Source organism: Punica granatum, chromosome 5, assembly GCF_007655135.1.
Source record: "Punica granatum isolate Tunisia-2019 chromosome 5, ASM765513v2, whole genome shotgun sequence".
NCBI classification, from domain to species: Eukaryota; Viridiplantae; Streptophyta; class Magnoliopsida; order Myrtales; family Lythraceae; genus Punica; species Punica granatum.
The window spans coordinates 6,377,637-6,390,142 of NC_045131.1; the positions used below are offsets into that span (position 1 = coordinate 6,377,637).

General features: G+C 35.6%; 1 protein-coding gene across 1 annotated transcript; it reads right to left on the reverse strand.

The window, feature by feature from the left end:
• Nucleotides 1-5,116: 5,116 nt before the first annotated feature.
• Nucleotides 5,117-10,797, reverse strand: LOC116208100 (branched-chain amino acid aminotransferase 2, chloroplastic). Its single transcript, XM_031541338.1, has 9 exons — nt 10,357-10,797; nt 9,784-9,958; nt 9,411-9,587; nt 9,196-9,327; nt 7,355-7,453; nt 6,766-6,882; nt 6,577-6,672; nt 5,875-5,987; nt 5,117-5,525 (listed from the first exon to the last, which is right to left on the reverse strand). The coding sequence occupies exons 1-9, from the start codon at nt 10,602-10,604 to the stop codon at nt 5,408-5,410; spliced, it is 1,275 nt and encodes a 424-aa protein (XP_031397198.1). The 5' UTR covers nt 10,605-10,797; the 3' UTR covers nt 5,117-5,407.
• Between the last annotated feature and the right edge of the window lie 1,709 nt (nt 10,798-12,506).

The following is a 12,506-nucleotide window of genomic DNA, read 5'->3' on the forward strand; positions in this document are numbered from 1 at the left end:
AAATAAGAAATTATTGAGATTTGTCGATCACATATCGAAAAAACAGAAAGAGATCCCAAGACGTATAAGAGATTATGTATAAGAACCTATTAGCTCGAGTTTTTTTTTTTATTTGAAATTGACTCAAATGGAATTTTATATGATATCAGAGCGAGTTATATATTCGTATGGATGTGGAGGCTCACATCATGCCATGCCCAGCCTATTGTCAATGCAGCCAACATGCGCCTCATTCTAATCAAGGCTGAGTGTTGAAATTCGTGGTCGTCAATCAGTTCGAGTGCAAAAAGAAAACTCATCTTGCCCGATCGTGGAATAAGAAAGGGGACCCGTGATTATAAGTCCTGATGCGGGAGTTCAAGCCCAGCTCAAAATCATTCTTGAGAGTAGGTGTTCAAATTCATACGTGATACCCATAGGTAAAGTGTCAAGTCACAAATTGCCTCATGAAGATAGCTCTAGCTTTTGAGTCTAATATTGACTCAACCAATCGCTTATATAACTAATGGAATTTTATTTGCGGAAACAAAGAGGTAAAAGAGAAAAGAAAGAAATCTAGAAGCTTGGAGCAATGTCAAATATTTACAATTAACAAATGCAAGAGCTTTAGCGTAAGGCTGATATCATTAATACATATGATCTTGGCATATAATTGAGGATCAAAAGTGAATTAATGATTAGGCTGCCTGTCTTTTAAGTCTTTCTTTTCATTTTTTGGATGGATGGGTAGATGTCCGCTTTTAACTCGTTCACATGAAAATTTTGCATTTTTGGGATGATTGACGCTCTGTCTTTGCTCGAGACAAAAGTTGAACGACATGACATGTCCTAAAAGGGACAGGTTTTTGTTATGCTTTGCATTTTATTGTACAACAAAGCAAACGCAAAAGCACGGGAGAATTTTGCATCATCAAAAATAAAAAATGAAATTTTCTCATATTGTTACGTCATCGATTTATATTAAAAAAATTATCATATTTTTATAAATGAAAGAAATCGCTTACACTAAGGAAATTTTTATATTCTTATTAAGGAAATTTAATTAATTAATTATATCGTAAATATATAAATTTTATATATAAGGCACAACCAAATACATATAAGGGAATAAGTATGACATAAGGCACACTGAAATATATATAATTAAACAAAACATGTAATAGAATATATAGATTATACATATACATCTCTCAATATTTAGATTATAATAGAATATAGCTCAATAAAGGCATTGGAATAATTTGTATTGCTATATATATATATATAATATAAAAAATGTAGTTGTCGCAACAAAATATATATAGATGGGATATATATATATATAGTTGTCACTTCAATTAAATATATATAGATTATAATGGTTAGTATATATAGGCTAAATATATAAAATATATAATTATTATTTTCTGATAAATTCAACCTTTGTGTATATGTATAGTCCTCTGTCAAGCCGAGAATCGATTAAAGGAGAACAATATTATGTACATAATTCCAAATCTCCTTTTAACTTTCTTCTCCAAATTGTTCTTTTTCATGGTTGAATTTGGATTCATAGAAAGAAATTTTTTAGTATAAATTTCAAAATTATTACTATGATATTTTGATTGTTTTAATAATCTTCTGCAAAATTTCCTTTTTTCTTGATTGAATTTTGATTTGTTGAATGAACTTTATCCGAAATTGATTGTTTCGATATTGATCGTTTTGACTGGATTTCTATTAGGTTATCTTATGGACGTCGCTTCTGTAACGGTAAGACTATTTTGTTTTACATACCTTGAATATTTCTTTTTTATTTTTGTTTCGCAATTTGATAGAAATATTTTCTCCATTAACTTTCAGTAATTTTATTTATTTATTCTTATTCTTTAGTTGAATTTGAGTTTGTAGAATGAATTTTTAAAATTAATTTTTTCGATATTGATTATTCTAATAAAATATTTATTCTATTTTAATTAACAATACGAATAAGTTTTGATATTTCAAAATTTCTATATAAAATTACTTACTAATCGTTCGTGCAACGTGCGAGTTTTCATCTAGTTTTTATTAATTTCATTAACTTTCTTTTTTTACTTTTTTTTATGGATAACTTTTTTTTTCCTCTTAGATATATTAAATTCAGTGCTTTGTGGGGGCTAATTCAATGGAACTTTCGGGTCAACGATGGATTATTTGGAGAAGGTACATCATCGTATTTTGCTCCTAATTTTACTAGAAAAGACAGAAGACTTTTTCTTACAAATAAAGCCGTAAAGACCGAGGTAGATTAAAGAATGGAATAATGCAGTAAAACGCGTCTTCTAATCTATATATTAGATTTAACTTTTACTAATAAGACTAACTGCGTCCTTTTAGTTAAATTTTTCTTTTTTCGTATCAGACTTATAAGATTCTTTTGTAATTAAAAAAAATGAATTATCCTTCCAAAAGAATTATATATTTAATAAGACTGAGATTTACGGGTAACAAAGGTCAAAGATGGGCTGTTGCCCAAAATCTCCCATTGAATTTCACTTCGTTCACATTAGTCTCCGAAGAAATATTCCACCTTAGTGCTCGTAAAAAGTTTGGAGAAAGAAAGAAGTACACACACAACTTTTCATATGCGCAGGAGAGAAATGGTCTTCCCAGTAGGCCATACCAACACAAAAACCTTTCTTTATCTCGGTTCCCTAAATATTGACACACAAATTCTCACCGTGAACCTCGAGTTATACTCGGTATAGTTGGCATCAACTTGCTCCGTCGTCAACGGTCGATATCGGGCTGCCTCCACCTCTTCGATTCGTTCGCTTGTTTTGTCATCCCGATGAGTGTCGAAGCCGAGCCTTTTTAGTCCCCCTAAATTGGGGTGTGGTTAAATTTACTCCTTCTAGAACTTTTAGTAATTGTTATAATGAAATATTAATATATATATATATATATATATATATATGTTTGTGTACAAAAGTGTTTTGACAAATTGAATGAAGGATGATTGATCTCTCTCAAGGTTGCAATGTCCTCAAGGCACTTTCCCTCTGATCTCTTGTTTTACTCTTAAAAGGGAGATGGCTATAATTTCTTGGGCATTGTATCCATTTGACTATTTATAATTCTTTTGCCTTTTATTGGCGGTAATTATAGAAAGATGATCATTATTGAGAGAAATGATCGATCATCACTTTATGTCCTCACATGTTTGTGGGCTCTCCAAATGACACCTACATCACCATAGTACTGGTGTCCCTCCAACGTTATCAACAGTTCATCGAATTATGTTGTTCTTATCGGAGCCTTTAATTTGTTATGCACGGATACTATTGTATCGAATTTCCGTACATGTATAGAGTTCATCGAGGTTAATCTAGTTTATTAGTTTAACTTGGTCTATATCTGGGCTGATAATGATGAATTATTGACATCATAGTTAGTTCTGATAAGAAACGAGTCCTTTCCACACCAAGTTTTCTTCAAGCAATTAATGTAAAGCAGAGATTCACGGCACGTTTGATTGCATCAGATGATATCGGAAATAAACACCGTTAGTTCTTGGAGCTGGGGATTGGTGAATGAATATTCAAGAGTAAATATCATTACAAGATTAATCAATATACTTGGACATCTATCTTGATCTTGCCCTGAAGTAAATACAACGCATAAAATTAAGGACAATATGCAGTCCAATCATGTAATGACTCGATGTCATGCTTTACGTACGACACTATTGCTTGCTTTTGGAATTTTGCTAGGTCGCAGAAGACTCAACAAAAAGTATTGTTTTTTTTTTTCCTTAAACAAATGAACAGAAAGAAAATACGGGTAATTGAGATATCTAATTAATGGAATTGACTTTTACGCATGCATGCGTTTCCCCGTTTTGAATTGATTTGTCTAGACGATGAAAAGGCAGTCATAATGACTCCATTGATAAAGTAGGAAATATGTAAAATAAAACAAAATTAGTGAAATTAATAGGACGCGGATGAGTAGATTGATTGCAAAATGGGTCAAATGGATAATTTGCGGGCGACCACTAATTTTTTCTTTTAAAAAAGTGACAAGAACAAAAGACATTTTACCGAAATTTCAACGCATACTCACCAAGTCAAACATGTCGTCTAGCATGACGGGCATTGACTCCTAGTGACTCTAGAAAAACCTTTCCTAAGACATTTCAAAATGAATTATAACTATAGTGTCTCAACCACGAGATGTGAAATAATTAGCGGAACAAATTTTATCCACAAAGCAGGTATTCAAAATTAGTTGAAAGCACCTTATAATCAGGACTAAATTATTATTCTAACAGGGATTAATTTCAACTATAGATGAGACTTGAGTTAGTTGCCTTCATATCTTAAGTTTGAGTATCTCCCGTAATAATTGCGGCTTTCTTTAGGTAAAAATTCCTCCTATAATCTACAAGGTCTAAAAGGGTCCACTCGAACTTAGGGAAGTTCGTGTAATCACTTCGCATTATAGAAAGTTAGCTGTGATTACAATCCAAAATGTGTTGGGAAACTATTGGCCCTATTTCTGGCTGGATGTCAGTGCCCGGAGTTTACATCCCGAGTTCAAGCAAGGTGATTATGTTCACTCCTTGTACCATCGAGGATTGCATGAACTCGCATGAGCGCTCTTCTCGGGAATATCGGGTGCCGGAAGAGAGGTCCATAAATCGAAAGAAGCTGCTGGGTCGAGCACTTCTAGTTCTACTACCAAGCTGAAAGTTCTATCCCTTTAAGGGATGAACGAATTGCGCCTTGCATATAGAGTTTCACTGTGAGTGGAGTCACAATCGGGCGAACAGCTGTGGTACAGCCTCAGATCGCAAGAGACGAGGATGTGCTCGAGGTTTCACATAGCTGTACATAATCGGGAATACCAGTTGAGACAACTAAGCATGAACATTGTGGACACAAAACTCTTTTCATCTTCCTCGATATCAAAAGGTGGAGGAGATAACACCATCTGCTTTGGCATCCTGTACCGTCCGATATCGACAGCATGCAGACAAGACGAGCTGAGAAGGTGGTGGTCGTGTATATACCTAACCTCGCAAATTGTTTTTTGACCAAATAGTGTCATCATTGATAATGACCAAGATAAAGAATTCAATCATTCTTCGGAATGAGGACGGAAAGCAAGTCTTATATCTGCCGTTGGAAGACGCAATTGCCGAATTAGCAGGTCGCGACTTAAAGCACCAACGAGAAATTAGATTATAGATTTCAAGACATATCCTAGTCGTTGTCACAACACAACCAGAAACATTGGGCAGATCTTACGGACAAGTCCTTAAGTGGACACTGCAAAAATCTCATCTACATCAATCAACTGGTGCTAGATAATTTTAATGGAGGAAACGGCATCCCCCTTACTACAAGAGAGCGATATAACTCGATCGATCACTTCAGATTCCTTACCTCAACTCAACAGTCCAACTCATCTTGTCCTCGATGAGACCCATCTGTAGTCTGGTGAGCGTCGAATATAATTGCTGCGCCACTGGGCCAAAACCTCCCTCTACATAAGGCACTCTGCAACCAATATAAAATATCGATTACTTCGGTACGTCCTGATTCCTTTAAAGAGAAATCATTACCTTCCTCCTATAAGTACTGGGACTGCGTTCCGTATGGAGGAATTGAATGGAATTGCACACCACAATGATTTTTTTGTAAGTCAGTTCCCCTAATCCTCGATAAAACATGGCCAAAATTGGAGAGCTACCCGATTGACCTTACAAAGGATGCATTGTGACACACGAAGGGAAATCCTAAATATAGTACACATGTCCTGGCTGCCTTGTAGTATCTAGAAGATCACTAGAATTCAGCTTCCACTATATGTCACAGGTTTCCTACCATACAAATTCCCAATTCTTACCTTGTACCACGGTAAGTGATGCTTCCCACTGGTGATATGACCACAGCTGTTCCTGTGCAGAAAACTTCATCAGCTTCGAGCAATTCATCCACTGCTACAAGCCGCTCCTCAACCTGCAATTTTTGCCAGATGAGCACAGAGGACATGAACAAGAACTAATTCACGCAATTTTGCTTTCTTTTGCATAAAGTTACAAGTCCAAATACACAGGAAAATATAAGAGGAATAATGTATTCACGCCCCATCGGGAAGAAACTCAAAAGCCGAGGAGAATCTAAAGGGTTTTTCTAGCTCAGTTTATTTGGCCTGCCATTCACCCTTGACATCTATATTTCTATATCCCAGCTATTGTATAAAAGCTAGCTTCAGTGGCTCTAAGAGAAAATGGACAGCTTTACCAAACAAAAAGCCATAAAATGTCATTAATTTGTGAATACTACAACGATGGCCTCCACACAGAGGTTCAAAAATTCAATGTCCCAAGTTATAGCAGCAGCTGGATTGCTCGACTCCCCGAGAGTGATGTTAAACCTTAAAGAATACCAACACATGATGTACAAAGATGTTTAATGACCAGATGAAGCATGGCACTGTTCGGAAGAATAAAATTTTTAAGGTAAACATCTTTCTAAGATGATACTGTCAAACTGCATGAGAGTAGTTGTAGACCTGGACATAGACTAGCACCTTGAATTAAATTACCTGGAAACCTTGACCACGAGCAACATCAATTATGCTCTTCCTCGTAATGCCAGGTAAGATCGTCCCTTTTATTGCTGGAGTTGATATAACATTACCCTATAAAGTCACGGTAATGGAAAGAACCTTAACTCTACAATGAGACTGTATTTTCATAATTAAAAAGGGAAACTACTTCATCAATACAAGTACCTTTGCAACAAAGACATTACATGAGGAGACTTCCTCCAGGTACTTCTTATGTACACAGTCCAGGTAAAGAACATCAGAATAGCCTTGGGCTTTTGCAACAGACTGCGCCTTAAGAACCTAAAACAAGCCAGGTAATATAAGGGACTGTTAGTCATCATAACCCATTACTAAAAGCTAAACCATCTGTCTCCTCCCCGAGTAACCAAATAAGCTCATAATAGAACAGAAGAGTGATTATTAGCTAGGAATAAGAGTAACAGAGTTAAAAGTATTTACTCTTCCAGGCTTAATTTAAAAGCTTCATACTTGAAAAAGTTGATTTCATCAAGTTGTAAGAATCTCATCTCCCAAAAGTTAAAATAACGGTAACTAAGCAAAGCCTGATATATGCCATAAAATTCTGCACTTCTCGTGATCTCTAAAGTATTATACAGACTAAGCAACATTTTTACTTGAAAATCTTAGCTATTTTTTTACCTATTTAAACTTAAACCCTTGATCTTTGAAGCTCAGTATTACAAATTATTGAAGTCTAGGAATTAGGAAAGAAACAAGAATATCTGTTCAGTTAACAAGATGCAGCACTTACAGCAGCATAGTTTCCAATAGTTTTGACTCCTCCGGTACCACCTGGAGTTGCCCTATGTAATTCATGTTCCACCACCAAGCTTATTGGTGCTACACCTTCCTGCATTAAGTATATTGAATTGTCACTAATGTTTGATTTGAACTTGGCTGGGAACTACGTATTCATTATCAAACGAAAGCTTAAAGGAGCTACAAGTAGTAAACTTCTTGATGGTTAAAATAAAGAAAACACAATGACTCCCTGGTGTGGGAATCAGTAAAATTACAAATCAAAGCTACACAAGTAAAAGGGTTCTCTGTTTATAAAGAACTAGAGACAGTTGCTATTTCCCAAACCAAAAAGAACAAACAATAGACTTGCTTTTCCCATTCCTCAGAAAATGAAAGCCTTGCTTTACTTCTGTTAACAGGCAGAAAACTCTCACTCTATTCTACCTATCTTATTCAGTAATCATTAGAATGAAAAACCTGCTGCATTTAGTACTTTTAACAAATAATCCTTTTTTTTTTAAACAAACATGAATAAAGATGAATTTCTAGGCGCATAGTTCATAGGATGACAACAAAAATATGACACTACAGTTATGAAAAGGATGTGCACAGGTTTCTCTTCATACTACAAATGTGGTTACTATCAAAGGGAACATCTTTCTGAAGGATAAAAGAATAAGATATTTACTTCCCAAATTGGTGGCATAAGACAGCCCTAGTTAGCAGCATAAGAAAACTTAAGAATGGTTAAGGAAAAAGTATGAGTGAAAATGTATTATTAAAAGAAAGGAAAAAAACAAAACAGTAATTATCATATTGTCAAATTTTGGAAAGAATAGAGTTGAGTTGAGTAAAGTTGGATTATTAAGTAATCCAATAGCTACTTATTCATTCAGCTCTATTTTTGCTGACTCGCTCAGCAGGGGCAACTTTTGGCTTATTTGCAACTGTGCCCCTGAACTTTTTTTATTTTGCAATCTGGTTCCATTTCCCAAATCTTGGGCAGAGTGTTAGAGAGAGATAGGGGCACATAAGGGTTCGAAGCTCGATTGAAGCAAGGGGCAGTGGTGGCCCCGATCCCAGCCACCACTGCCCCTTGCCTTCGATCGAGCTCTGCGCCATTCAAATTTTTTTTTTTCCTTTCTGAACTTCTTCGATCTAGAGATCAGGTGGTGGGGGCTCCAATGCCGGTCCCCGCTCCAATCACCTTTGGCTCAAACCCTTTTTTCAAAAAAAATTTCAGAAATTGTAAAAAAAATTAAAGGTTGGGGCAAAAGTGAAAAGGAAAGAAAATATAGGGTTGACACGTTAATTCAATCCTAAAATTTTTCAAATTTTCAGAATTTGCTTTCCCAAACAATTTTGACTTAATCTATTAACCACTTATTGCACTTATTTCATTGAGTGCTTAAAATTTAAGCACTTAATTTTCAGCAGTCCAAACAAACACAACCTAAGTTACAACTGTGGCCTTTACATCTCTAAACTGAGTATTGCCCGATGAAAGTTTCATTAGAAGCATGAACAAGGCAATGCATGATAATCATTCCAATCAGCAAAATTGATAATGGAATATTCAAAATCATGTGACCAGCTAAAACATGTAAATAAACAACATATATAAATCCAACGAGTCCTTAATATCAATCGCTGCAAGTAAATATTTTGCTTTTACTCATCCACATTTTTTTATGTTGATATTTTTTGAATTCACCCAGCAAGATAAACAAGTTGACCTGGCATCTTATAGCCAATGAGTAGACAATCTTATGTCCAATGCTCAGTAAAGCTAATAACTGGAATAAAAGCATACGTCACATTACAGTATGGAATCCAAAAGGAACAACAAACCTTAAAATAGTTCCCGACGGGTGAAACGTAAATGAGGAAGGTGTACTCAGGAGCGGGAGCAAGACCAAGAACAGCGCCTGTTCCCATCAGCAATGGCCTTATATATAGGGAACCCTTTCCTGTCGGGGGAATCTAAAAGAAGAGAATTGCTATCATAAGACAGACAGCCAGCTTAAACAAGAAATGGAACTCCACATCTATTGTCTTTCCATTACCCAGCGTTTGTTTGCCAGAACAGTAGCCTTTACAGCTTCCACAAATTGCTCAACAGTCGGCGCTGGCATGCACATGCGCTCTGCCCCCATCCTCATGCGCAGAGCATTTTCTTCAGGACGAAATAATAGGATGTTACCGTCTTCCTTCCTGTATGCTTTCAGACCCTCAAACAATCCCTAGACATACAAATGAAAAGGCCAGTGAAGTGAATTGTAAAAAGCAACCAACAACACGATGCATGTGGTCCCCAAGCCATCATTATTATCGAAGAAAATGCTAGAGCATGTAAAAAGCTTTAGCATTTCTTGCTCTCCATGAATACTTTTAAGGGAAAGATCTCAGTGAAGCCTTCCAGAATGGTGGAACTCTAACCTGGCCATAATTTAGCACCCCTGCCGAAGGGCTCAACTCAATATTCCCAAAACGCTGCAGTTCGCCATTGGCAAATTTTCCACCTCGATCACATTTCATCGTGTACATATAATCAGTTGGAATGAAGCCAAATCCAAGGTTATCCCAGTCTAAGTCGGCTAATTCAGTTACATCGCTGTTTCGGCAAGAAAAACATATCAGCAGATGAAAAGAGAAAACAGGATAGAAACATCAGCCCAACAGTTTTGCATCGAATATGCCCGATAACATTCCACGATATCCACGGAACCATGAAGGGTCAAATCAGCATCCCAATACTCTACTTTAAGCAAAAGTCAGATTTATTATTTATTTATTTATTTTCCAAAAGATTTCACTCGTCCCATCAAAAATCCACGTTCAGCAACTAGAATCAAAACATGAGGCCAACACAAACATCACCACCCTCCTGGCACCAGTGAAACGAAGTCCCTCCCTAGTGATGAGCAGCATACAATACAACTATTCGGGCTAACTGCAGATATAGCAGGAAGCAAATGCAATGAAATCACAGGCCTCAAAAGCATTTCGCACCTGTAAGTCTCGGATAATGTGGCGTCTCGTCTTAAGTGGGATGCCCGCGGCCGCCCGGCATTGCTGCTCAAAAGAAGGGACTGCCTATACGGTACCTTGAGGGATGGAGCAGGGGAGAGGAGTTTCCTCTCCCAAGAGGAGGCGGACGAAGGAGTGAATGAAGGGAAGAGGCCGAGAGTGTGAGGTTGACGAGAGGGGTAGATTAGGGAATTGGGCTGAAGCCCCGCTAACAAAGCCGTGCTCTCCATCTCTGTTGCGGGGCTGCTGCTGCCGCCTGCTCGGCCGCCTTCGTCGTCTCCTCCTTCCTCCCTTGTTTGTGGCTGCTCTGCTCAGCTGTGGGAATCGGAGAGCCCCCTCTCCACTTATATTCGATTTGATTCGTCGATGTAACTTCTCCTCTTTCCCCTCTCTCACTCCCTGCTGTCTCTGTAAAGTTTACCCTAGGAGGGAATGAATATTCATCGGTCGCCACACAAGAATGACTCTAATTTCTATTTTTTTAATAATTTATTTATTTTAATATATTTTTCATGAGTTATTAAAACTTCTTATTCACCAAAAGAAATATTTACTTTTTATTAATTATAAATAAATATGATGACTTTTTTTATTTGCTGTCGCTTGATATTCGAAAATCCAATAAGTACCAAATAATTCGTAATCGAGTTGAATCAATCAACTAAGAAGTAAATTCTTTCAGCGCGAATTGATCAATTTACAAATCAAATTAGAGATCTTACTTAATAAGAAAAATAAATGTCAAATCGCTTGTACTAATTAATGTTGATTTATAATGGCATAATTTAAATATGGTAAATCAAACCATCCCTTTCTTGCAATCGACAAATACCTTGCACTTGGCACTGAGTTTAGTGATGCCATCACGCAACGATGATTGACCTTAGTCGATATTAATCAAATCACAAGTTGTCTTCCCTTGAAAGGATAGCGGAAGCTCTATACGTTCCTTACCTCAGGTTTAGTGCAGTGTTGAATTCTTTATACACACACACACACATATATAAGAGATTTGTATTTGCAGAAAAACTTCAAAAAATTTGGTTTATTTACTTGAATGTCTTAAGATTGGTAAATATTTAAAATTTCTCTATAAATACGAAGATAACTATGGAGCTGACGAAGAAATCGAAGTTTATAATAATAATAATAATAATAATAATAATAAAGGTTTTTAGATTTTAGATAACTATCAACCTGACGATAGAAATTGAAGTTTATAATAATGGAGACTAATTAATGCATACCAAACCCTTTTAAAAGCCGAAAGTGGGTCCAAATGCGGCTGAGTTTCTCAATGTTGAAAACGTTTTACTGCTTTTCTGGGCATATCTAAAGGGTATCAATATTATTTTAATAATTTAATTTAAATATATATTTTTTATGTTGACTACATGTTTAATGTTTTTCAGCTGATTATTCCGTTATCACAAAATTATTGCAAAATTGGCATTATGCGAATATGTAATATTGGACGTGATTGGACACAGACTGAAAAGTCTGAAATCTTAGAGTTGAAATTGTATTACTTTGTTTATTAACTTGAAAAGGAATATTTTTTGTTGGCCAAACTTACAGAAGAAAGGTTTTTTTTTGCCCCTTTTTATTAGGCGAACAAACTGAGAGGTTATCATCATACTCCATAAGTTGGCAAGCGCTATGGTACATGAAATGAGATAACACATATTATGATCCGCTGCAATATGAAAGATCAAAATAAATATGATTAATTCTGGACCTCACAATTGATCTTTTAATACTACATTTTGATTTTAATTACAATTTTATCAATTATTATTACTCGTTCTCATGCTAGTTAAGAGGGTAAATATCTATTAATAGAATAAAAAAAATCTAATATATAATCTATTTAATTTAATTTAATATTATTATTCAAGGAAGAGTTTGATTTTGTATTCACCAAATAATTTTCTTAAATTTTAGCTTATTTTAAAAGGATAAAAAATTTCCTATCTCTATAAATCGACCATAAAAAAAATTAAAAAAATTTCAAGTCACTTTTCCACAAATATCATAAACTTAAAAAATTAAGCACGATAACCAACTCTTCCAAGTCATACCTCCTGAGATAGGTATATATATATGTATATACCTCCTGAGATATTTTCAAT

Excerpts from the sequence above, each read along its gene's own strand:
- LOC116208100 (XM_031541338.1), bottom strand. The coding sequence starts at position 10,604 with ATGGAGAGCACGGCTTTGTTAGCGGGGCTTCAGCCCAATTCCCTAATC. Across the intron at positions 9,959-10,356 it reads ACATTATCCGAGACTTACAG|CGATGTAACTGAATTAGCCG; the intron begins GTGCGAAATGCT and ends TTGCCGAAACAG. Across the intron at positions 5,526-5,874 it reads ATCACTTACCGTGGTACAAG|AGTGCCTTATGTAGAGGGAG; the intron begins GTAAGAATTGGG and ends TATTGGTTGCAG.